Source organism: Eschscholzia californica, unplaced genomic scaffold (assembly GCF_041429995.1).
Source record: "Eschscholzia californica isolate CP2 unplaced genomic scaffold, dmEscCali1.0.p SCAF_4, whole genome shotgun sequence".
NCBI lineage: Eukaryota > Viridiplantae > Streptophyta > Magnoliopsida > Ranunculales > Papaveraceae > Eschscholzia > Eschscholzia californica.
Genome location: NW_028238461.1, coordinates 32378534 through 32401017, shown reverse-complemented (window position 1 = coordinate 32401017; position 22484 = coordinate 32378534). Strand labels below are relative to the sequence as shown.

General features: G+C 38.0%; 2 protein-coding genes across 2 annotated transcripts; one reads left to right on the top strand and one right to left on the bottom strand.

Moving 5' to 3' along the window:
- Nucleotides 1-539: 539 nt before the first annotated feature.
- BRCA1 (breast cancer susceptibility1) lies at nt 540-11027 on the bottom strand. The gene is made up of 21 exons (XM_086635643.1): nt 10701-11027; nt 10548-10601; nt 10399-10469; nt 9889-10005; nt 8757-9250; nt 8250-8360; nt 7294-8130; nt 6233-6327; nt 6081-6134; nt 5932-6002; nt 5415-5531; nt 4331-4824; nt 3813-3923; nt 2641-3693; nt 2439-2539; nt 2140-2326; nt 1924-2024; nt 1698-1821; nt 1451-1616; nt 1210-1328; nt 540-1087 (listed from the first exon to the last, which is right to left on the bottom strand). Exons 1-21 carry the CDS (start codon nt 10754-10756, stop codon nt 749-751), a joined length of 4872 nt encoding a protein of 1623 aa, XP_086491769.1. The 5' UTR covers nt 10757-11027; the 3' UTR covers nt 540-748.
- Nucleotides 11028-12456: 1429 nt separating this feature from the next.
- LOC147544167 (uncharacterized) lies at nt 12457-16843 on the top strand. Its single transcript, XM_086635642.1, has 10 exons — nt 12457-12960; nt 13310-13548; nt 13830-14151; nt 14665-14903; nt 15218-15359; nt 15703-16044; nt 16172-16377; nt 16491-16501; nt 16592-16663; nt 16749-16843. The coding sequence occupies exons 1-10, from the start codon at nt 12457-12459 to the stop codon at nt 16841-16843; spliced, it is 2172 nt and encodes a 723-aa protein (XP_086491768.1).
- Nucleotides 16844-22484: the final 5641 nt, after the last annotated feature.

The following is a 22484-nucleotide window of genomic DNA, read 5'->3' as shown; positions in this document are numbered from 1 at the left end:
CCAGATTGTAGTGGAGGAAATGCTGGTGGTGGATGAAGAAGAGAGGTAAGAGAAAATAAAATAAAAAAACTCTTACTTATTTTATTAGAAACCAATTCTTATTGAGAAAAAAAGATAAGGAAATGATGGAATTATTTTTGAACGGAAGGGTAAAAAAGGAAAGCAATTTTAACTATTAAGTTTGACTAACATAACAATAGTCGATTGTGGTGGTGGAGGCAGAAAAGAGAAAAAATAAAAAAATAAAAAATTCTTATTTTATTAGAAACCAATTCTGATAGGGAGAAAAAAGAGAAGGAAATGATGGGATCACTTTTGAAATGAAAGGTAAAAAAGGAAAGCAATTTTAACTATTAAGTTTGACTAACATAAAAATGGTTATGCGCAAAATTTTCGAGTCAAAATTGAATTAACCCAAATAAATAAAAAAAGTTCAAAAGTATTATTAATGAAAGTTGTATTTTGTTGTCCACCACCCTTTGGTGCAACGGTTGGACACCCCTCTTAAGTCCATGAAATCGTGGGATCGAATCTCGGTGGAAGCCAAAAAAAGTTGTATTTCGTTAGCTGGTTGGATACTGTATCTCACTAGTTTGCTTATATGTTCACTGAAATAAATGAGAAGTTCTACTCTTAAAGGCTAACAAGCCATTCGGTTAATACAACAAAAACATTGTTTTCAAAACTTTCTCTCTCTCCCTCTCAAGTAATGAACTTGAATTGGTCAAGATATTCATTATAACTCTTGTTATGCTGTGCTCTGCAATTTGCAAGCAGCAATAGAGTCCCACAACCACGAGTAACTCGCAACATGTGCTCCACTTAAACTTGCCATAGCTTCTGCTTCCTCCCTCCGACGATTACAAATCATAGTCTTCTCTCTTGGGCTGCATTTATCTGTTACCTCTAAGCTGTAAATTATGAAGGTTGATGTCAAAGATCCAGATGGTAATACCTCTTCTTCTCCTGAAACAGGTTTTCTATGCAACAAAATTCCTCCAGCAGCAACAACAAGATCTTGTAGATCTCCCTTGTTAGAAGGGGCTCCGGTGAAATAAAATCTCATCCCGTTGAAGAGCTTCGGTTGCTGCACAAACAGAAAGAACGAGATTTAACAAAACTCGGGATAACTACATTGAACAATACTGAATTACTATTACTTAACAGAAACTGTAAAGGAATAAGAGGATGTATGAAATAATGAGAGACCTTGTTGAGCACTCGTAGCCTTCCATGTCGAGGGCCATCCCTGATTCCATAGACATCAACTTTGATTTCATATTCCTCCTCTGGAACTGGTTTCATGGACTTTAAGCAGGCCTTAATCCCTGATTCACATATTATTTCAGGGCAAATGTATTATTAAATTATAGAGTGTCCATACTTTATAAAACTATCTCTACTATATATTCTAACTATTTTAGTTGTATGTGTTTATTTGCATGCTTACAATCAATTGTCAATATCCATTTCCCTTCTAAGATGCCCATCAAGACCTTTCGGGTTCTTTTGCATGCTCCATTCGCATCTGTCGAGGCAATGATATGTGTGACACTGGAACCAAAAGTCCTTGACTCTGAAACTCCAGTCATTCTTTTGAACTCAGAAATAGCTTCCTGCAATTTATAGAGTTAATAATAGCTCATTAATCATATCTAAAGCATCAAGGGTAAGTGAGCTAAGAAGGTTTGGTTTACCTTTTCCGTATCAGTGAGAGCTGAGCAACAAAGAACCCACTTTTGCGAGGCAGGATATTTCCATGTCTGTCTTGTGCTAAGACTATTTTGAACCACCATTTCAGCTTCTTTGACTAGATGTTCTCTAATAAGTGAAAAAGAGGAAGAAAGATGAGATAGAACTAATTTTCTTACAAAACCCTTAAAAACATCAAGATTCAGACAAGATTATATTAGGTTATGATACCGTTTCGAAATGGATTTCTTCCTTTTCTGGGTTTGAGATCCTGAGACTTCATTAGGCAATTTGGAAGAGGAATGAAGAGGACATAACATCACAAAGTTATCCTGTAGTTGGAAAAAATAAAATAATTATAAGATGCCTTCTAGCCTATGCAAAATGCAATAGCATTGGTAACAGAGAGTGAGAGTTTTAAACCAACAAATTGGATAGGTGACTTACAGTATCCCATCGGCACTGAGTAACCATCTTGGCACAAGGAACATGGAAGCTTTTACGACAGCTCTTGTAATAACACCCAAGAGCTGCCCCTTTCATTCCACAGCAACAACAAGTAATCTTTCTACTTCTTGTCAATTCCTTTTCCAGATTTATAGCAGTATCATTTTCAAAGTATACGTTCGGAGCCCTGCGGTTTCCATTGGTAGAGATTATGCATTTCACAATTACTCTAAAGAAAATGAGATGACATAGAGAGCAACGCAAACAAAACATAATAGCTTATTCGAAAGATTTCACACCATTCAGTGCACTCCTTATGTGAATGTATGATATTGGACCCTCCACTGTAGTCAGCAGCAACTTTCTCGCCATTGCAGTAATGCAATAACTCCCCCGAAGCCTGTAAGTTGGTTCATGAATTTTAAGTTTTTCAACATCTAATTTCATTCATAAGGATGGAAACTAAATATGTAAGGAAAACTAAGTGTAGTTAGAGTTTACCACCGTATTCGTAGACGACTGACAAAAAGCACAGCAAGGGATTTTAGCTGGAAGACTGTTACATTTATGCAGAAACACAGCCTTAGATAAAGAAGGGGCTTCATTTGTATTTTTGGGAAGATTAATAGCTCCTGAATCAAGGCAATCTTGAAACTGTTTCATGATTTGAATTTCCTTTTCACCAACCTTGTTAGACTCACTCAAAACATTGACAGGTCCAACCTTTACGATGTCATCAATGGAGCGTTTCAATCTTTTTTGCTTTCTCAATCCTTTACCACAATTACTCTCAACTAGGATTTTGGTTTTACTGTCAACATTTTTGGTACTATCCTCCACAGCGGAAGTCATGTTGAGATTGACACTCGGGCCAGTCGGAGCAGGAAATTTGATGTTTTCATTTTGATTCTCTTGGTTTTGATGCGTCGAAACTTCTTTGCCTACTTTGACCTCAGCATCACCAGAGATCTTGTTTCTCAAACTTCTACGATGATTTATTTGGAGAGTTTTGGTCTTTTTGATTGCTTCACTTTTTTTGTTGTCAAACAGATCGTCCGATGGGGTGGGCATTTTCCTGCCTCGTTTCCTAGTCCCTTGGTTCTCCATTGTTTCAATAGATTGTTTAGGAGCATTCTCTGCAACCTCGTTTTCATCAGCAGTTCTGTTAAACTTCGCCTTCTTCTTTTTCTTGCCAATTTTCCTCTTTGGATTTGAAACTGTGTTCCCTGTGGCGGCGCATTTTTCAACTTGATTTAAACCCTCCCCTATTTCGCTCAAATCAATGCAAACTTCATCAATAACTTCATCCTTAGAACTTGTAGCCAACTTTCTCTTACATTTTCTTATGGATTTCTTTTCCTCATTCTGAGATTTAGTACTTTTAGCTATAGGAGTTGATAATTTTATATCTGCAATCTCATTCCCTGGCTTACAGTTAATCTTTTTTTCTTTTTCTGAAACTACCATTTTTTCATTAGTTGGGCTTGGGACACAAGCTTCAGAAGTTGGTGCACGGTCCTCTTCTTCTATCAAATGAATTTCTTGATATCTAGCCTGCAGTTAAAACTCAAAAAACATTAGAATCATGTTAGGAACCAAAACTGTAGAGATGGAATTGGAAATCAGTACTCGAATTTCATGACTATATGACCAACTATGATTGATATTGCAACCTTAGTTTTTTCAGGTGTTGAAAAGAGTTCAGGAGAGCAAGCTCTTTGTGTCCATTCAAACATCTCACTATCAAAAACATCTGCAACTTTGGAATCGATGGCCATTTCCTCCTGAATTAAGAGAGAAGACACGATGAAAAACCAAAGCATTATATAGTACAAATCAATAAACTAAGGTTGGAACTTGGAAACTTGTCTTACTGATTCAGAATTTAACAAACTCAATTGGGTTGTCATTTGTCAACTTAAAACAATGATCGTTCTTCAAAACTCAAAAGTAGAAAGCCATACAACTAAGCTGAAAAGTTGTTAACTTGGGTTCATTGTGATTTTGCAACAGAAGCAATGCCAATGACTCGAAGAGCAATAATAATTTTAACATTTTCAAAAATCCATGTACTTCTCCCTAGTAGAATATCACTCGACCAGTTTTCTTAGTTAGTCCAAGTAGATTCTTACTTTCCTTTGATGCTGTAAGATAGATAGTATTTCTAGTAAAAAGAGGAGTGGATACTTACAGTGTTGGTGGGTTCATTTGGTTTCATGTCATCTGAATCCTTAAGATCACTAAAACAAGGAGCAAGTCTCAGTGGACTACCGTTGAGATCATCCTCACTAGATTCCGATGTATCTTCATCGCTGTCACGTTCTCTCACCCAAAAAAAAGGTGGAAATACAGGATCTCCATTTTCGTCAAAAGAAATTTTTTCTTTTGTTGCAGACGTGCTTTTGACTCCTCCAAGTTCTGAATGTTTACTAGATCCTCCAACTACAGATTTGTCAACTCGCATTGGTGTCTCAGACAGAAGATCCTGTGGCACGAGTACCCTTTTCTTAGCTGGAAATGAAGGTTCTAACGCAGTAGAATCAGATAGCTTCTCTTCAATATCAACTTGATTTTTGGAACTTTTCTTTTCGAAATTCTTTTCTTTTTTTGCTTCTGCAGTTGAAGATCTACGAGCTTTTGCTTTACCAGAAAAAGAATCAGTTTCAACTTTATTGTGTTCATCTGCTGGCCAAAGAATAGCAAAAAAAAGTGAAAATAAAGAAAATAGAAAACAATGGTAAACCCAGTAAGAAGGTACTAAAACATAGTTAACTAGAAACACAAATACTTGAACGTTGCCCTATAAACCTATAAAGATGTGAAAGCTTATCAAGTTTATATATAAGCTTATCAAGCTTATCGAGTTTATATATATATATATATATAAATGACTAAAGTTCTAAACACAATCTATAAATACAAAGAAATGTGTAGTGAATTTTGATAAACAAATCTTCTGAAAAAGGTCTAAGCGAGCATCATGAGACCTTAAGCCGTAGGATCTACTAAGCCCACCAATCTCCCCTTTGTTATGCACCCTTCTGAGAAAGGAGTGGTACAATTTACCACCTCCAGTAGACGATTGTGCATATAATAATTACTTCTTAATTTGATCTATAGCAATCTCGTCACATTTTATTTTAGATAAGAGTTCTAAACTTCTAATAGCACTAACGAACATTTTTCGGAGTATCAAACAGTAAGAAATAATGAAGCAGAACAGATTCAATGCAACTCTTGATGATCTAAAGGTACTAGTTTATGCACATTTATACCTAATTCATTGGACGGTGGTAGACCATTCTGAGTAACAAATATATTGACTCCAGAAGCAGCTTCCATGCTCTTGTAAATACTAACCAAGTTATCCATGTGAGGAGCTCGGCGAATCTCTGCAACAAAAATAATAAGATCGGAAAAGGCACATCAATAACAAATATACCTCACCCGCGCTACTCATTTCGTCATCTTCAACAAATTTATCCATATGAAGGAATACGAAAAGCCGATACCAATTCCAATCCATAGGTTGTCTTTTTCGGTTTGGGATTAAACAAGAATTTACCATAATTTAAACATGATATCGAGTAGCTAACACAAAATTAACGCATCAATTCACAAACAAATATCCAAGAGATTGGTTTGAAAAGGATAGTACTATTATTTTGTTTGGGGAAGTAATTGAGAGGCTTCAACAGAAACGAAACTACGTAATTAAATTAGGGATTCTGGTGAAAGAGTATTATTGGGTTATCTACTGACAATGAAAATGAAATTTGACAAATTCGTTACCTCTTCGCCCAAATGGAACTTTGCATACTGGGCACTGCGAACCTGATTTCATCGATTTCGTAATACATGAACTGAAAACAACCGCGAATATGTTAGAAATTAGAAGTTTTACTTTACTTTCTAAGCAAAAATGTTAATGGGTATCTTACTTGCAGAATAAATGATTACATGAGAGGGAAGCTGCTGAATTTAATAGCCCCAAACTGCAAAAATTAATAAGTGAGAAAAATTGAAGAACACAGAGAACTAATCGAACCCACAATTAAAACATAATAGATAATTATTTTGGAGAAAGAATTACCAGATCGGACACTTAAGCTCTCTACCCATCTTCTCCAAATGAGCAGAATCCGCCATTTTTGTATTTCTTCGAGCTGTTGATTTGATAAGAGAGAAGTTAAGTTGTTAGCAGGAAAAGAAGAAATCTATCAGAGAAAGGAGTGAAGAGGGTTCTACTGTTCTAGTATAGGTTAAGATATTAGGTAGAAATTTTTACTTGAAAATCTAATTAAGGTGTGTGTGTGTGTGTGTGTGTGTTATAGCGCCAAAAGTTGAATTTTTGAATTTCGAGGGAGTGAAAATTTTACCCGCGAAGTTTTGGGCGGGTACTGAATTGGGAAACAAAATGTGAAGGCGGAGCTCTTAATTAGGGTTATAAGGGGTGTCTAATTTGGATATGCATATGCTTAACATTTCTAGGGTGGGATTTTGGCCCGTGGTCCGGCACCCACCTGCCTGGCCGAGAGATTTTGATCTAACTCTACGACATTTTTAGTTTTTATTTAAAACTTGTAAATGGCACGCACGAGATTTTTTTTTAATACAATCGCTTTTCAATCATGTGTTTTAACTATACTTTAATTTTATAACAACACACCACTTATATAAAATTAAGTGTCTTTGCGCTTTTTCAAAGATTGAACAATTGGTTAGTTTGTTGACAACACATTAAATATAGACCACAAACGTCCCACAATTAGATGTACCTAAAGATCACTTCAATATAGAGGTTTGTTTATTAATTTAAAAGAAAACGTTATCTGATTTCCCTAGCTTAGGGCCTAGGTCTATTATAAACAACTGATTTTTGATGGAAATGATGGACTGCGTGATCAACCACTTGGATCTAATTGTGATGGAATGAAAAAAAAAAAAAAGAATCTCATATTGTTGTAATTTCTACTACTGTTTTTTGTGCTTCCTTTTTTTTGATGTATAGTGAACAAAATCATAGAGCTTATACAATGACGCTTTATAAGATTGTTATATAATGTGGACAACGTAGTATTGCATGTCAAGTTTTTCAATGTCATGGTCATTTAAAGGATCGCATTGAAAGAACAAACGGGCATATCAATTTAGAATTTTTGGTTTCTTTAACATGTCATCAATGGAGCGTTTCAATCTTTTTTGCTTTCTCAATCCTTTACCACAATTACTCTCAACTAGGATTTTGGTTTTACTGTCAACATTTTTGGTACTATCCTCCACAGCGGAAGTCATGTCGAGATTGACACTCGGGCCAGTCGGAGCAGGAAATTTGATGTTTTCATTTTGATTCTCTTGGTTCTGATGCATCGAAACTTCTTTGCCTACTTTGACCTCAGCATCACCAGAGATCTTGTTTCTCAAACTTCTACAATGATTTATTTGGAGAGTTTTGGTCTTTTTGATTGCTTCACTTTTTTTGTTGTCAAACAGATCGTCCGATGGTGTAGGCATTTTCCTGCCTCGTTTCCTAGTCCCTTGGTTCTCCATCGCTTCAATAGATTGTTTAGGAGCATTCTCTGCAACCTCGTTTTCTTCAGCAGTTCTGTTAAACTTCGCCTTCTTGTTTTTCTTGCCAATTTTCCTCTTTGGATTTGGAACTGTGTTCCCTGTGGCGGCGCATTTTTCAACTTGATTTAAACCTTCCCCTATTTCACTCAAATCAATGCAAACTTCATCAATAACTTCATCCTTAGAACTTGTAGCCAACTTTCTTTTACATTTTCTTATGGATTTCTTTTCCTCATTCTGAGATTTAGTACTTTTAGCTATAGGAGTTGACAATTTTATATCTGCAATCCCATTCCCTGGCTTACAGTTAATTTTTTTTTCTTTTTCTGAAACTACCATTTTTTCATTAGTTGGGACACAAGCTTCAGAAGTTGGTGCACGGTCCTCTTCTTCTATCAAATGAATTTCTTGATATCTAGCCTGCAGTTAAAATTCAAAAAACATTAGAATCATGTTAGGAACCAAAACTGTAGAGATGGAATTGGAAATCAGTACTCGAATTTCATGATTATATGACCAACTATGATTGATATTGCAACCTTAGTTTTTTCAGGTGTTGAAAAGAGTTCAGGAGAGCAAGCTCTTTGTGTCCATTCAAACATCTCACTATCAAAAACATCTGCAACTTTGGAATCGATGCCCATTTCCTCCTGAATTAAGAGAGAAGACACGATGAAAAACCAAAGCATTATATAGTACAAAATCAATAAACTAAGGTTGGAAACTTGTCTTACTGATTCAGAATTTGACAAACTCAATTGGGTTGTCAACTTAAAACAATGATCGTTCATCAAAACTCAAAAGTAGAAAGCCATACAACTAAGCTGAAAAGTTGTTAACTTGGCAAATTTGAAATTAAGTTCATTGTGATTTTGCAACAGAAGCAATGACTCGAAGAGCAATAATAATTTTAACCTTTTCAAAAATCCATGTACTTTCTACCTAGTAGAATATCACTCGACCAGTTTTATTAGTTAGTCCAAGTAGATTCTTACTTTCCTTTGAGCTGTAAGATAGTATTTCTAGTAAAAAGAGTGGATACTTACAGTGTTGGTGGGTTCATTTGGTTTCATGTCATCTGAATCCTTAAGATCACTAAAACAAGGAGCAAGTCTCAGTGGACTACCGTTGAGATCATCCTTACTAGATTCCGATGTATCTTCATCGCTGTCACGTTCTCTCACCCAAAAAAAAGGTGGAAATACAGGATCTCCATTTTCGTCAAAAGAAATTTTTTCTTTTGTTGCAGATGTGCTTTTGACTCCTCCAAGTTCTGAATGTTTACTAGATCCTCCAACTACAGATTTGTCAACTCGCATTGGTGTCTCAGACAGAAGATCCTGTGGCACGAGTACCCTTTTCTTAGCTGGAAATGAAGGTTCTAACGCAGTAGAATCAGATAGCTTCTCTTCAATATCAACTTGATTTGTGGAACTTTTCTTTTCGAAATTCTTTTCTTTTTTTGCTTCTGCAGTTGAAGATCTACGAGCTTTTGCTTTACCAGAAAAAGAATCAGTTTCAACTTTATTGTGTTTATCTGCTGGCCAAAGAATAGCAAAAAATAGTGAAAATAAAGAAAATAGAGAACAATGGTAAACCCAGTAAGAAGGTACTAAAACATAGTTAACTACAAACACAAATACTTGAACGTTGCCCTATAAACCTATAAAGATGTGAAAGCTTATCAAGTTTATATATAAGCTTATCAAGTTTATATATAAGTTTATCAAGCTTATCGAGTTTATATATATATATATATATATATATATATATATATATATCAATAAGCAGCAATAAATGACTTAAGTTCTAAACACAATCTATAAATACAAAGAAATGTGTAGTGAATTTTGATAAACAAATCTCCTGAAAAAGGTCTAAGCGAGCATCATGAGACCTTAAGCCGTAGGATTTACTAAGCCCACCCATCTCCCCGTTCTTATGCACCCTTCTGAAAAAGGAGTGGTACAATTTACCACCTCCAATAGACGATTGTGCATATAATAATTACTTCTTAATTTGATCTATAGCAATCTCGTCACATTATATTTTAGATAAGAGTTCTAAACTTTTAATAGCACTAACGAACATTTTTCGGAGTATCAAACTGTAAGAAATAATGAAGCAGAACAGATCAATGCAACTCTTGATGATCTAAGTGTTTATGCACATTTATACCTAATTCATTGGACGGTGGTAGACCATTCTGAGTGACAAATATATTGACTCCAGAAGCAGCTTCCATGCTCTTGTAAATACTAACCAAGTTATCCATGTGAGGAGCTCGGCGAATCTCTGCAACCAAAATAATAAGATCGGAAAAGGCACATCAATAACAAATATACCTCACCCGCGCTACTCATCTCGTCATCTTCAACAAATTTATCCATATGAAGGAATACGAAAAGCCGATACCAATTCCAATCCATAGGTTGTCTTTTCCGGTTTGGGATTAAACAAGAATTTTCCACAATTTAAACACGATATTGAGTAGCTAACACTCGCATCAATTCACAAATAAATATCCAAGAGATTGGTTTCAAAAGGATAGTACTATTATTTTGTTTGGGGAAGTAATTGAGAGGCTTCAACAGAAACGAAACTACGTAATTAAATTAGGGATTCTGGTGAAAGAGTATTATTGGGTTATCTACTGACAATGAAAATGAAATTTGACAAATTCGTTACCTCTTCGCCCAAATGGAACTTTGCATACTGGGCACTGCAAACCTGATTTCATCGATTTCGTAATACATGAACTGAAAACAACCGCGAATATGTTAGAAATTAAAAGTTTTACTTTACTTTCTAAGCAAAAATGTTAATGGGTATCTTACTTGCAGAATAAATGATTACATGAGAGGGAAGCTGCTGAATTTAATAGCCCCAAACTGCAAAAATTAATAAGTGAGAAAAATTGAAGAACACAGAGAACTAACCGAACCCACAATTAAAAACATAATAGATAATTATTTTGGAGAAGGAATTACCAGATCGGACACTTAAGCTCTCTTCCCATCTTCTCCAAATGAGCAGAATCCGCCATTTTTGTATTTCTTCGAGCTGTTGATTTGATAAGAGAGAAGTTAAGTTGTTAGCAGGAAAAGCAGAAATCTATCAGAGAAAGGAGTGAAGAGGGTTCTAGTGTTCTAGTATAGGTTAAGATGTTAGGTAGAAATTTACTTGAAAACCTAATTAAGGTGTGTGTGTGTGTGTGTGTGTTATAGCGCCAAAAGTTGAAATTTTGAATTTCGAGGGAGTGAAAATTTTACCCGCGAAGTTTTGGGCGGGTACTGAAATGGGAAACAAAATGTGAAAGCGGAGCTCTTAATTAGGTTATAAGGGGTGTCTAATTTGGATATGCATATGCTTAACATTTCTACGGGTGGGATTTTAGCCCGTGGTCCTGGCACCCACCTGCCTGGCCGAGAGATTTTGATCTAACTCTACAACATTTTTAGTTTTTATTTAAAATAAATGTAAAACTTGTAAATGGCACGCACGAGATTTTTTTTAATACAATCGCTTTTCAATCATGTGTTTTAACTATACTTTAATTTTATAACAACACACCACTTATATAAAATTTAGTGTCTTTGCGCTTCTTCAAAGATTGAAAATAATTTATTGCCAATTGGTTAGTTTGTTGACAAAACATGAAGTATAGACCACAAACGTCTCAAATTTAGATGTACCTAAAGATTACTTCAATATAGAGGTATATTTATTAATTTAAAAGAAAACGTTATCTGATGTTGGGTTTTATGTATGTTTGGGGCCATTTGATATTTGAGCCCACTTGCATATTGTAATTAATTGTGAGTGAGCCTCACTCATCCTTCACTAGTCAAGACTATTTTGTCTTGTAGCTAGCACATGGGGGCCCTTCTTTAGAGAGAAGATGGCATTCAAAGCTTTCTTTCTCTCTAGAATTAATGTCCCACATCTTCCAACTAGTGAAACTAAAGATGCCTTATAATGAGTAGCTTGACAACTCATAGTAAAGCACATGGTGGAGTAGAGAAAGTTCCCACACGCGTGCTCACACATGCGAGGCAATTAGGCTTTTGGCACTTTGGTTCTTTTGGCACTTTGGTTCTTTGGCCACTTTGGCTCTTTGGCCCACATGGGCCTTTGGGCTATTTGGGCACTTGGGGTTCTTGGGTAATGGGTCGTGAGGCCCGCGAGCCCATGTCCTTCTTCTTATGCTTGGGTGCTCGAGCGCTTGGGAGCTTAAAGTAAAAATACTCTTTTGCCACGAGGAGTAGTTTAACTTTGAGTTAAACTCAGATTATGACTAAGTCCGTGGGATTAACCTAATCAGTTTTTGAGTTTATCTAAACACTGATTTTGTGGGGTTAATCTAATTAGTTTCCGAATTTGTTTCCCCACGTCTCTATCACGTTTCCTATGCGGTTAGGGTTTTCTCTGAGGCTATTTATACTGGCCGAATCTGATAAGAGAAAACACACACAACTCAATTTCGACTATCTTCTTCTTTCTGGCTGTTCAAGTTTTCGAGTCCTGTTATCTCCATTACTATCTCTGTTAGTGTAGACAGAGGAAATAAGTTGTGGTCAATCCTTGGGGAGTGATCGTAATCAGTAATTAGCACCACGGTTAATCCGAAATCACTTTCAAGGTAGTGGCCTCCATACCACGACACAATGAATAAGTTTTATTATACTAACAGTTCCATTGATCTACCCCCATATTTCCAACAATTTGAAAGTGATTTTTTGATCAATGGCTGCTGTTAATATCAAAACCCTACCGGATATGTCTAAGATGATCCCTCATGACGGAACTAACTACAAGAGGTGGTCACAGAAGCTGCTTATCTTCTTTGAACAACTCGAAGTGGATTATATTTTGTTCGACAACTTGTCTGCTGGTTCTACAATCGACATCGACATTACCCCTACCAAAGACAAGACTGTTGCTTTGAATGGTGATGTTGTCAAACAACAAAAGGACAACAAAATCATTCGAGGTCATCTTCTGAATCACATGGACAACAAGTTATTCGACTTGTTTGTTAACTACAAGTCTGCTAAGGATATCTGGGATACCCTTGAAAAGAAATATGGAGTTGATGATGCTGGAAGGAAGAAGTACATCGTAGGTAAGTGGCTGCAGTTCCAAATCAATGATGAATCTTCAATCATGGATCAGGTTCATGTCTATGAGAACCTGGTTGCTGAAATACTTGTTGAAGGGATGAAGATGTGCGAAATTCTTCAAGCTAATGTTTTATTAGAGAAGTTTCCTCAATCCTGGAGTGACTACAGAAACCACCTGAAGCATAAGAAGAAGGACATGTCCTTTTAGGAGCTAATCAGTCATATGAGGACTGAAGAGGCAAATCGCCTTAAGGATAAGTTTGCTAACCTCTCTCTAAATTCTTCTGATGCTAACTTAGTTAAATCTTTTCCCTCTGGAAACAAAGACAGGTGTAAGGTTACTAAGAAGAAGAAGTCTGGTAAAAACCAGAAGAACAAAACAGGACGAGTGGAAATACAACTCTAAGATCCAGAAATCGAAGGGGATATGCTATGTTTGTGGAAAAACAGGACATAAGGCATACTAATGTAACCAGAGAAAGGACCAGAACTCAAACTCTGCTGCTGTGCTGAACATTGCTGAGTCTGAAGACATCATTGCTGCAGTAGCTGAGACCTGTTTAGTAGACTGCAAACATGAATGGATGCTGGACACAGGAGCTTCCAGGCATATGTGTGCTAACAAGGAGATGTTTCAGACCTTCCAGGAGATGAACGACGGATCCAGCGTCTACATGGGCAATTCTGCAAAAGCTGGAATCGTAGGCAAGGACAGGTTCTTTTGAAACTTACCTCTGGAAAGAATCTGTCTCTGAAGGATGTTTTCTACGTGCCCACCCTAAGGAGAAATCTGATCTCAGGATCTCTTCTCAACAAAGCTGGATTGAAATTAGTTTTTGAGTCTGATAAAATTGTAATCTCAAAGAGTGGGGTCTTTGTTGGGAAGGGGTATCTGAGTGGGGGGCTTTTTGTAGTGAACGTCGATTAAGAGATCAATAATAATAATAATTCTAGTTCTATTTATATCGTTGAGTCTTCTAATTTATGGCATGGTAGATTAGGACACGTTAATTATGCTTCTATTAAACAACTTAAAGAGAATGGAATCATTAGTGCAGACGATCTTGATGATCACACTAGATGTCCTGTATGTGTAGAAGCAAAACACGCGAAACTGTCCTTTAAGAATGTCACAATTAGAAAGACAGAACTATTAGAACTAGTACACTCAGACTTAGCTGACTTCAGAAACTTAGCTAGTAAAGGAGGTAAGAGATACTACATTACCTTCATAGATGACTATTATAGGTACACGAAACGTTACCTCCTGAGGTCTAAGGATGAAGCTGAAGAAGTTTTTCTGAACAATAAGGCTGAAGTAGAAAACCAACTAGACAGAAAAATCAATAGACTTAGGTCAGACAGGGGAGGAGAGTATAACTCTCACACCCTTAAAGCTTTCTGTGAGAAACATGGAATCATTCATGAATTTTGTGCCCCCCTATACACCACAACAGAATGGCGTGGCTGAGAGGAAAAATAGGACACTTAAAAACATGATGAATGCCATGCTTTTGAGCTCAGGCTTACCCGAGGAACTGTGGGGGGGAGGCGATCTTATCCGCCTGCCACATACTGAACAAAGTACCTCGTAAAGGGCTAGACAAGACACCTTACGAATTATTGAGAGGTTTTTCACCTAACCTAAAATTTTTAAGAGTGTGGGGGTGTCTGGCTAAAGTGGGTATAGCTGACTTTAAGAAAATCAGTGTCGGACCAAAGACAGTTGATTCTGTGTTTGTTGGTTATGCTCGGAATAGTGCAGCATATAGATTCATGTTATTAGAAGATGATACAATAATTGAATCTAGAGATGCTGAGTTTTTTTTAGCATGAGTTTCCTCTGAAACTACCTATTGAAAATATTCCCATTAATGATTCGTCGCTTACTGACTTATTACCTGAGCATGAGGAAGCACCTAGGAGTATGCTTCCTTCTAGTCCTGCCATAGATGATGGAGGAGATGAAACAGAACTTAGGAAAAGTAAGAGACGTAGGATAAAGAAAAACTTTGGCCCTGATTTCATTACTGCTTTTCTATCTGAAGGTGGAGATTGGCTGAATGATCAGTTTATGTCTAGTTTCTTAATTGAGACCGACCAAATACGCATCATGAAGCAGTTAATTCAGTAGACGCGAGCTTATGGAAAGAAGCCATTAAGAGTGAGTTAGACTCTATCCTTGTCAATCATACTTCGGAACTGGCAGACTTACCTAAAGGGTGTAAACCCATTAGCAGTAAGTGGATCTTTAAGAAAAAGATGAGGCCAGATGGGACCATAGATAAGTATAAAGCCAGACTGGTAATAAGGGGCTTTACTCAAAAAGAGGGACTTGACTATTTTGACACTTATTCTCCAGTGACAAAAATCACCACTATTAGGTCTCTCATTGCATTGGCTGCCTTGCATGACTTGGTGATACATCAAATGGATATAAAAACTGCCTTTCTGAATGGAGATTTACATGAGGAGATTTACATGTCTCAACCAGAGGGATTTGTGATTCCTGTTCAGGAGAGTAAGGTATGTAGACTGAAAAAGTCTCTCTATGGTCTGAAACAGACACCTAAGAAATGGTATGAGAAATTCGATGATACCATGTTAAACAATGACTTCACTGTGAATAATTCGGACTCGTGTGTATATTCTAAACAGTTTAAGTCTCGATATGTCATCATATGTTTGTATGTTGATGACATGCTTATCTTTGGTGCCAACATATATAGATGATGTGAATGAGGTTAAGGCTTTTCTGTCATCTAAGTTTGAGATGAAGGACTTGGGAGAGGCAGATGTCATACTAGGGGTCAAAATTATGAGGACCCAAGAAGGCATCTCTCTAAGTCAACCTCATTATGTTGAACAGATACTGAGAAAGTTCGACTCCTATGATGTTAATCCTGGGAGAACTCCCTATGATCTCAGCAGAACTTTAGTGAAAAATAAGGGAGAGAGCGTCTCCCAGTCGGAGTATGCGAAGATCATTGGAAGTGTGATGTTTTTGATGAATCACACTAGACCTGACATAGCCTACACCGTTAACAGACTTAGTAGATACACACATAACCCTGGAGAGGAACATTGGATTGCACTTCGTCGCCTGCTTAAGTATTTAAGAGGATCAGTTGATCTAGGCCTGAATTACGATAAGTTCCCAACTGTTTTGGAAGGCTATTGTGATGCTAACTGGGTAATTGATAATGATGAGGTGAGTTCGACCAGTGGATATGTATTTGTATTGGGTGGAGGTGTTGTGTCTTGGAAATCTCCAAACAGACTTGTATAGCACGCTCCACTATGGAGTCTGAATTATTGCGCTAGAACTGGCTGGTCAGGAAGCCGAGTGGTTGAGAAGCCTCTTGGGAGACATACCACAATGGGGGAGGGAGACGGCACCAATTCCTCTTCATTGTGACTCACAGGCTGTCATTGCAATAGCAAAGAATAATGTATTCAATGGCAAGAAGAGACACATCAGAATAAGGCATGCTACAGTGAAGCATATGCTGAAGAATGGTGTCATAGCTTTGGATTATGTGAGGTCAGAACAGAATCTGGCAGACCCACTAACTAAAGGCTTGACGAGGAGACTAGTTCTCGAAACGTCGAAGGGAATGGGGCTAAAGCCCCTGTGCTGAGTTTCTATTCCTATAGCGTAGAGCGAAGTTAGCTAGAGTTGACCAAGCAAAACTTCGCTAAACGGGTCAGAGTTGGACCCAAGGTTGAACTTGTGAAAGTTCTTAATGCATTTATAGCCCTCTGTGGTGGTCCTATCGAGACAGACTTGATGAATGCACCGACTAATGAATGTGTTCATATCCTTCAGGGTAGTCCTAATGAGACGGACTCGACGGACACATTGTAGCCGATGACGAGAGGTTGAACTTGTGAAAGTTCTTAATGCATTTATAGCCCTTTGTGGTGGTCGTATTGAGACGGACTTGATGAATGCACCGATGACTGATACATCCATCACCAAGATCGGTGGTCCTACTGAGACGGACTGACTGGGTGTTTAGATGCTGATAATGACGAGGATGAACTTACCAAAGTTCTTAATGGTTTCAGGACCCGTGTGAGGGGTCGACGTCTACATCGAGGTAGACTTAATGAAATCACCTGCGTGAGCCCGAGGGTGGAAGGCCGCCTTCTGTAGAGGACATACAACAGTCTTCTTAAAAGCTCATTAGTCCCAAGGTATGTTGAGGGCCTACTAAATGAACATGAACGAATCGCGGTGAACGCTTGACTCAACGGGTATCGTATGTGTTGTGGGGGTCTCAACTGAGAATCTCCAAGGTCAAGAATCATTTCACTTGGTTGTTTTATTCTTGTTGTTGCCTCACTCCACTATGTGTCAATTCAAATCGAAAGATATTGAACACTTAAGTACATGCCCCACTTCAACTTAGAAGTCAGAAGTCTTTGGTAACCATCTTCTGGGGGATTGTTGGGTTTTATGCATGTTTGGGCCCATTTGATATTTGAGCCCACTTGCATATTGTAATTAATTGTGAAGAGCCTCACCCATCCTTCACTGGTAAAGACTATTTTGTCTTGTAGCTAGCACATGGGTGGGGCCCTCCTTTAAAGAGAAGATGGCCTTCAAAGCTTTCTTTCTCTCTAGAATTAATGTCCACATCTTCCAACTAGTGAAACTAAAGATGCCTTATAATGAGTTGCTTGACAACTCATAGTAAAACACATGGTGGAGTAGAGAAAATTCCCACACGCGTGCTCACACATGCGAGGCAATTGGGCTTTTGGCACTTTGGTTCTTTGGGCATTTCGACTCTTTAGGCCAAATGGGCCTTTGGGCTATTTGGGCACTTGGGGTTCTTGGGTAATGGGCCGTGAGGCCCGTGGGCCCGTGAGCTCGGGTGCTCGGGTGCTGGGGCGCTTGGGAGCTTAAAGTAAAATTACTGTTTTGCCACGAGGAGTAGTTTAACTTTGAGTTAAACTCGGATTATGACTAAGTCGGTGGGATTAACCTAATCAGTCTTTGAGTTTATCTAAACACTGATTTCGTGGGGTTAATCTAATTAGTTTCCGAATTTGTCTCCCCACGTCTCTATCACGTTTCTTAGGCGGTTAGGGTTTTCTGTGAGGCTATTTATAGTGGCCGAATCTGAGAAGAGAAAACACACACAACTCAATTTCGGCTATCTTCCTCTTTCTGGCTGTTCAAGTTTTCGAGTTCTGTTATCTCCATTACTATCTCTGTTAGTACAGACAGAGGAAGTAAGTTGTGGTCAATCCTTGGGGAGTGATCGGAATCAGTAATTAGCACCACGGTTACTCCGAAATCACTTTCAAGGCAGTGGCCTTCATACCACGACACAGTAAATAAGTTTTATTATACTCAACAGTTTCGTTGATCTACCCCACATTTCCAACATCTGATTTCCCTAGCTTAGGGCCTAGGTCTATTATAAACAACTGATTTTTGGTGAAAATGATGGTCTGTGTGGTCAACCACTTGGATGTAATTGTGATGGAATGAGAAAAAGGAATCTCATTAATTGTTGTAATTTCTGCTACTGTTTTTTGTGCTTCCTTTTTCTTTGATGTATAGTTAACAAAATCATAGAGCTTATACAATGACGAGTTATAAGATTGTTATATAATGTGGACAACGTAATATTGCATATCAACTTTTTCAATGTCATGGTCATTTAAAGGATCACATTGAAAGAACAAACGGGCATATCAATTTAGAATTTTTTGTTTCTTTTACATGTAACTAATTTTTTTAACACTTTTTTTATGTTACAGTGTTGAAAGAAACTAAAATGGACTAAAAATATATGAATATAATAATGTACTTTAAAACTAATGGGATGGGGAGTCGAACTCATGACCCGTTGGGTTGTGTAAAGGAAACTTCCAGCGGAGCTAATTTTATTACTCATAATTCTATGTATGAGTTTTTTTATTACGCCTTTTCATTTTGTGATGACCTGGCCAGTAGTATCTTAGGATTTGCATAGTTACACGCGCCTTTTTACTTTTTATGTACTCAATTCCATTCTGAGCTTGTAATTTTCATGTTGTTGTCCTTAAAGGGTTGTAAGTTTATACGTACATTCATATGTATGTAATCATGTTAGTTCAATGTTAGGGTCGAGTTGTATGCACACTGTGACGGAGGTGATTCCCTTTCTTTATAATTTCACCCCTATAAGAAGATGAGAGATGCTAGAGTTACTTAGAGGATGACATAATGACGTGGAATTCACTAAAATGCAAAGGTATTTTCAAAATTTTACTACCGCGGGGACCGCTTTTGTTTCCAAATGAGGAAACATGTCATCCTCTAAGTACCAAATTCTAAGTCACTCTATCATTTCCCATAAGAAGATAGGTAGTTCTGATTCATTTTTGGTAGTAAGATATATGTTGGGAGATTTGAAGTACTGAAGGAAGGTTTCATATGCTCTGCTGAGACTTGGAAAGTCTGGTTCTAGAGTCTGACGACAAAGGGTTTGTTGGGTTATGGTATCTCCTAGTGTTAGTAGCGAAATCTCAGACATCTAGTATGTCTAACACTAGTATCCCCAGGATCTCATGCATAAGTTAATAATAAACTAAGAATTAGAGATTACCTTAATCACTATCCCTCGAACCTTTCCAATCGAATGCGAAGACCAAAAGCTCCACTTGTTGCTCCTCTACCAAGACACCTAAATAATCAACTTGATTTCCCACCTTGATGCTTGCTAGAACTCCAATGGTGGTTTGATGAAGAACTCTTTCTTCTTTTGACTAGTTAGATAGCTTGAGAATAATCTCTCTTTATTTCTCTACTTGATGTTATAGAGTTAGAAAGCTCCTTGAGAATTTTTTTACACCTTATTTAAGTTCCGAGAGACATTATATAGAACCCTAAGTTAGAGTCTAACCTAATTAGGTTTCCTAAAAGCCCCTTTTGAATAAGATTAAGGAAATAGTCGAAAATAGAAATTAGTTTCCATTTTCTCTTTTCCCTTGCCTTGGCCGACCATATGAGGCCCATCTTGGGCAGATCTGGCTGGCCCCTATTGAAGGATATAGTCCTTCGGTCTGAAGGAGATGTCCTTTCGAAGGAGTGTCTTTCGACCAAGATGGCACTGCGTACAATTTGGCAGTTAAGATAACGATGACTTTATCCGGAAGATCATCTAGTCCCGGTTTAATTAGGAATCGTAATGATTAGCTAGAAGCCGCTTACGACCGTCGGATCACTTCGGTAATCCGCGGCTAACATAGACCGGACCCTACAACGGATTACACCAAAGAGTGGTAGCTTAATTGGAGAGAGTTGACTCATAGGAGCTTGCCTATAGATGGATATGATCCAGTCTGATAGTGCCAAAAAGATAGAACGAATCAGGCTTGAAAGAGGAACCTAAAAAAGTGGAAACCCCCACTTATCGGGTGTCCTGATCAAGCCCATTAGGAAGTTGATCAGGACCGGCCATAAGAGTAGGGTGGGCCGGCCAGGCCGAGCCCATTAGTGGGCTTAAGTTGGCCGTCCACACACTAATTAGGGGAAACCCTAATTTTAGTCAGAAAGAGTTCTGACGTGTTTATCCTTTCTGGGACTCTTATGGAAACCTAATTGGACCCAAATTGTAATTAAGGTTTCTCTATATAAGGGTCATTAGAGAGCAGAAAAATGGTTGGCTTTTTTCTCAAGAGAAAACAACTTCTCTCTCACAATATACAGCTAAGTAGAGAGAGAGGGTTTTAGAGAAAAAGCTCTCAATCTATCTATGGAGTCAAAAGAAGAATGGTTCTTCTTCTCAACCTTCACTGAAGTTATAGCAGACAACAAAGAAGGGAGATCAAGTTATTTACTCGGGTGTCTCAAGAAGAGGAGCGACAATTGGAGCTCTCATCTTCTTCAAGATAAATTCATTGCTCTAGTTCGTGGGAAAGCGAATCCAGGTATTCTTCTTTCAGTTTCTAGTTCATGCATATGATCCTGGATAACTAGTGTTAATCATATGATGATTGAGATTCCGCTTACAACATTATTTAGATGATTATGTGTATTAGATACATACAAAATCCTACAGTGGCATCACGAGCCGTTTGCATGTAACTAGTTTTGACTAGAACGAATTAGATTCACACTTGATTTATTAGATAGATAAGTTTGAATAGAGATTCGAACAAGTTTTGGTTAGTTTAAATGAGATTTATTCGTAATCAAAACATGGTTTTGAAAGGGTTTCAAAGCTTAGAAACCTTGGATTTTGAGTTTTTTGAAAAGTGTTTTCGAAAACTATGATTTAGGAATTTGATTTTTAAAAGGGAAGCTTTATAAATCAGTGTTTTTGATGATCAAATCATCAAAAATAGGAGTTTAGAATAGCAGCCAAAGAGAAGGGAAGAAGAAGAAAAGAATTTGGAAGTTTCCAAATTCTGGCCTTGCTGGCCTGGTCGCGTCCTTGGCCTATCCGAGTAGGACTGTGAGTCTGAGACCAGGAAGTCTCGGACATCCCAGATGCGTCTTGGACGCGTCTGGAATCCCAGTTCGAGTGCGGTAGGAGTCCGTGATGTCTCGGGCATCCCAGAAGGTCTCGGCCTTAGGCCGAGACATGACCAGACCATCCAGACACGTCTAGGACACGCGTCTGGCACGTCCCGAACATCTCGGACTTCATGTTCGAGATGGGGACAACTCGGCCAGACGCGTCTAAGGATGAGGGACGCGTCTGGCCTAGGGCCAGGACGGGTCCAAGCCTATGGATCCGACACGTTTGGAACGTGTTGTTCCAGTCCGGCCAGTGCTAGGCCTTGGTCCTAGACTTATCATGGGGCAACCCGGGCTAGTCAAAGGGAATGTTGACCAAGTTTTACTTGGGTCTTCCGAGTGTGACTCGGGCCTTAATCCGAGTGGGAGGTCTTGACTTTTCTTGTTCCGACTTCAACAAAATTTTTCCGACATTGACCCGGCCGTCCGTGGGCCGAAACAGAGTTTTTCCTTGAATCGATTTTAGAAATCATTAAGGAAGAAACAGAACGTGTCATTAGTTCATATTTTACGGAAATAAACCTAAAAGCCCGTTAGACATAGAGATGTTACAATTTCCCACAAATAGCGAACCTAGAAACGAATCTAGGACACATACTTTATTTTATGAATGTCATATTTTGTATGTATGTATATGTGAATGCGTAGAATAGTATTTCCTTTAGATAAGTAATCGACTCTTGTGTTCTAAGCACAAGTGAGTATGTGCCCAAATAATACTTAGAGTATAGGGTCATAGGATCCATTGATGAACCGAACGATGAGATCATGGTTCAAGTGGGAGTAATCAATGGAGGTTGAAGGACGTAAATCCAAACGAACCATAGGCAAACAGGAGGTAACCTAAGAGATTAGATCTTTTAGGGGCTATACTAGGAACCAATTAATTCCTTATGCAAACTCACATAAACTTTACATATTAAAGTCATGAATGGTTACGATAGAGTTCACAGTAACACATTCTTGATAAATTACGTAAAAGTCCCCAAAAAGAATTCTGAGTAAAGCCTACCCAGATTAAGACACCTGTTGAGCCCTTGTTCATCGATGGTTGGTCAGCCTCCGCAGGGTTCCATCTTTTACCTCGGGACAGTACAGGTAGACCTATGAAGAGGTCTACATGTCTA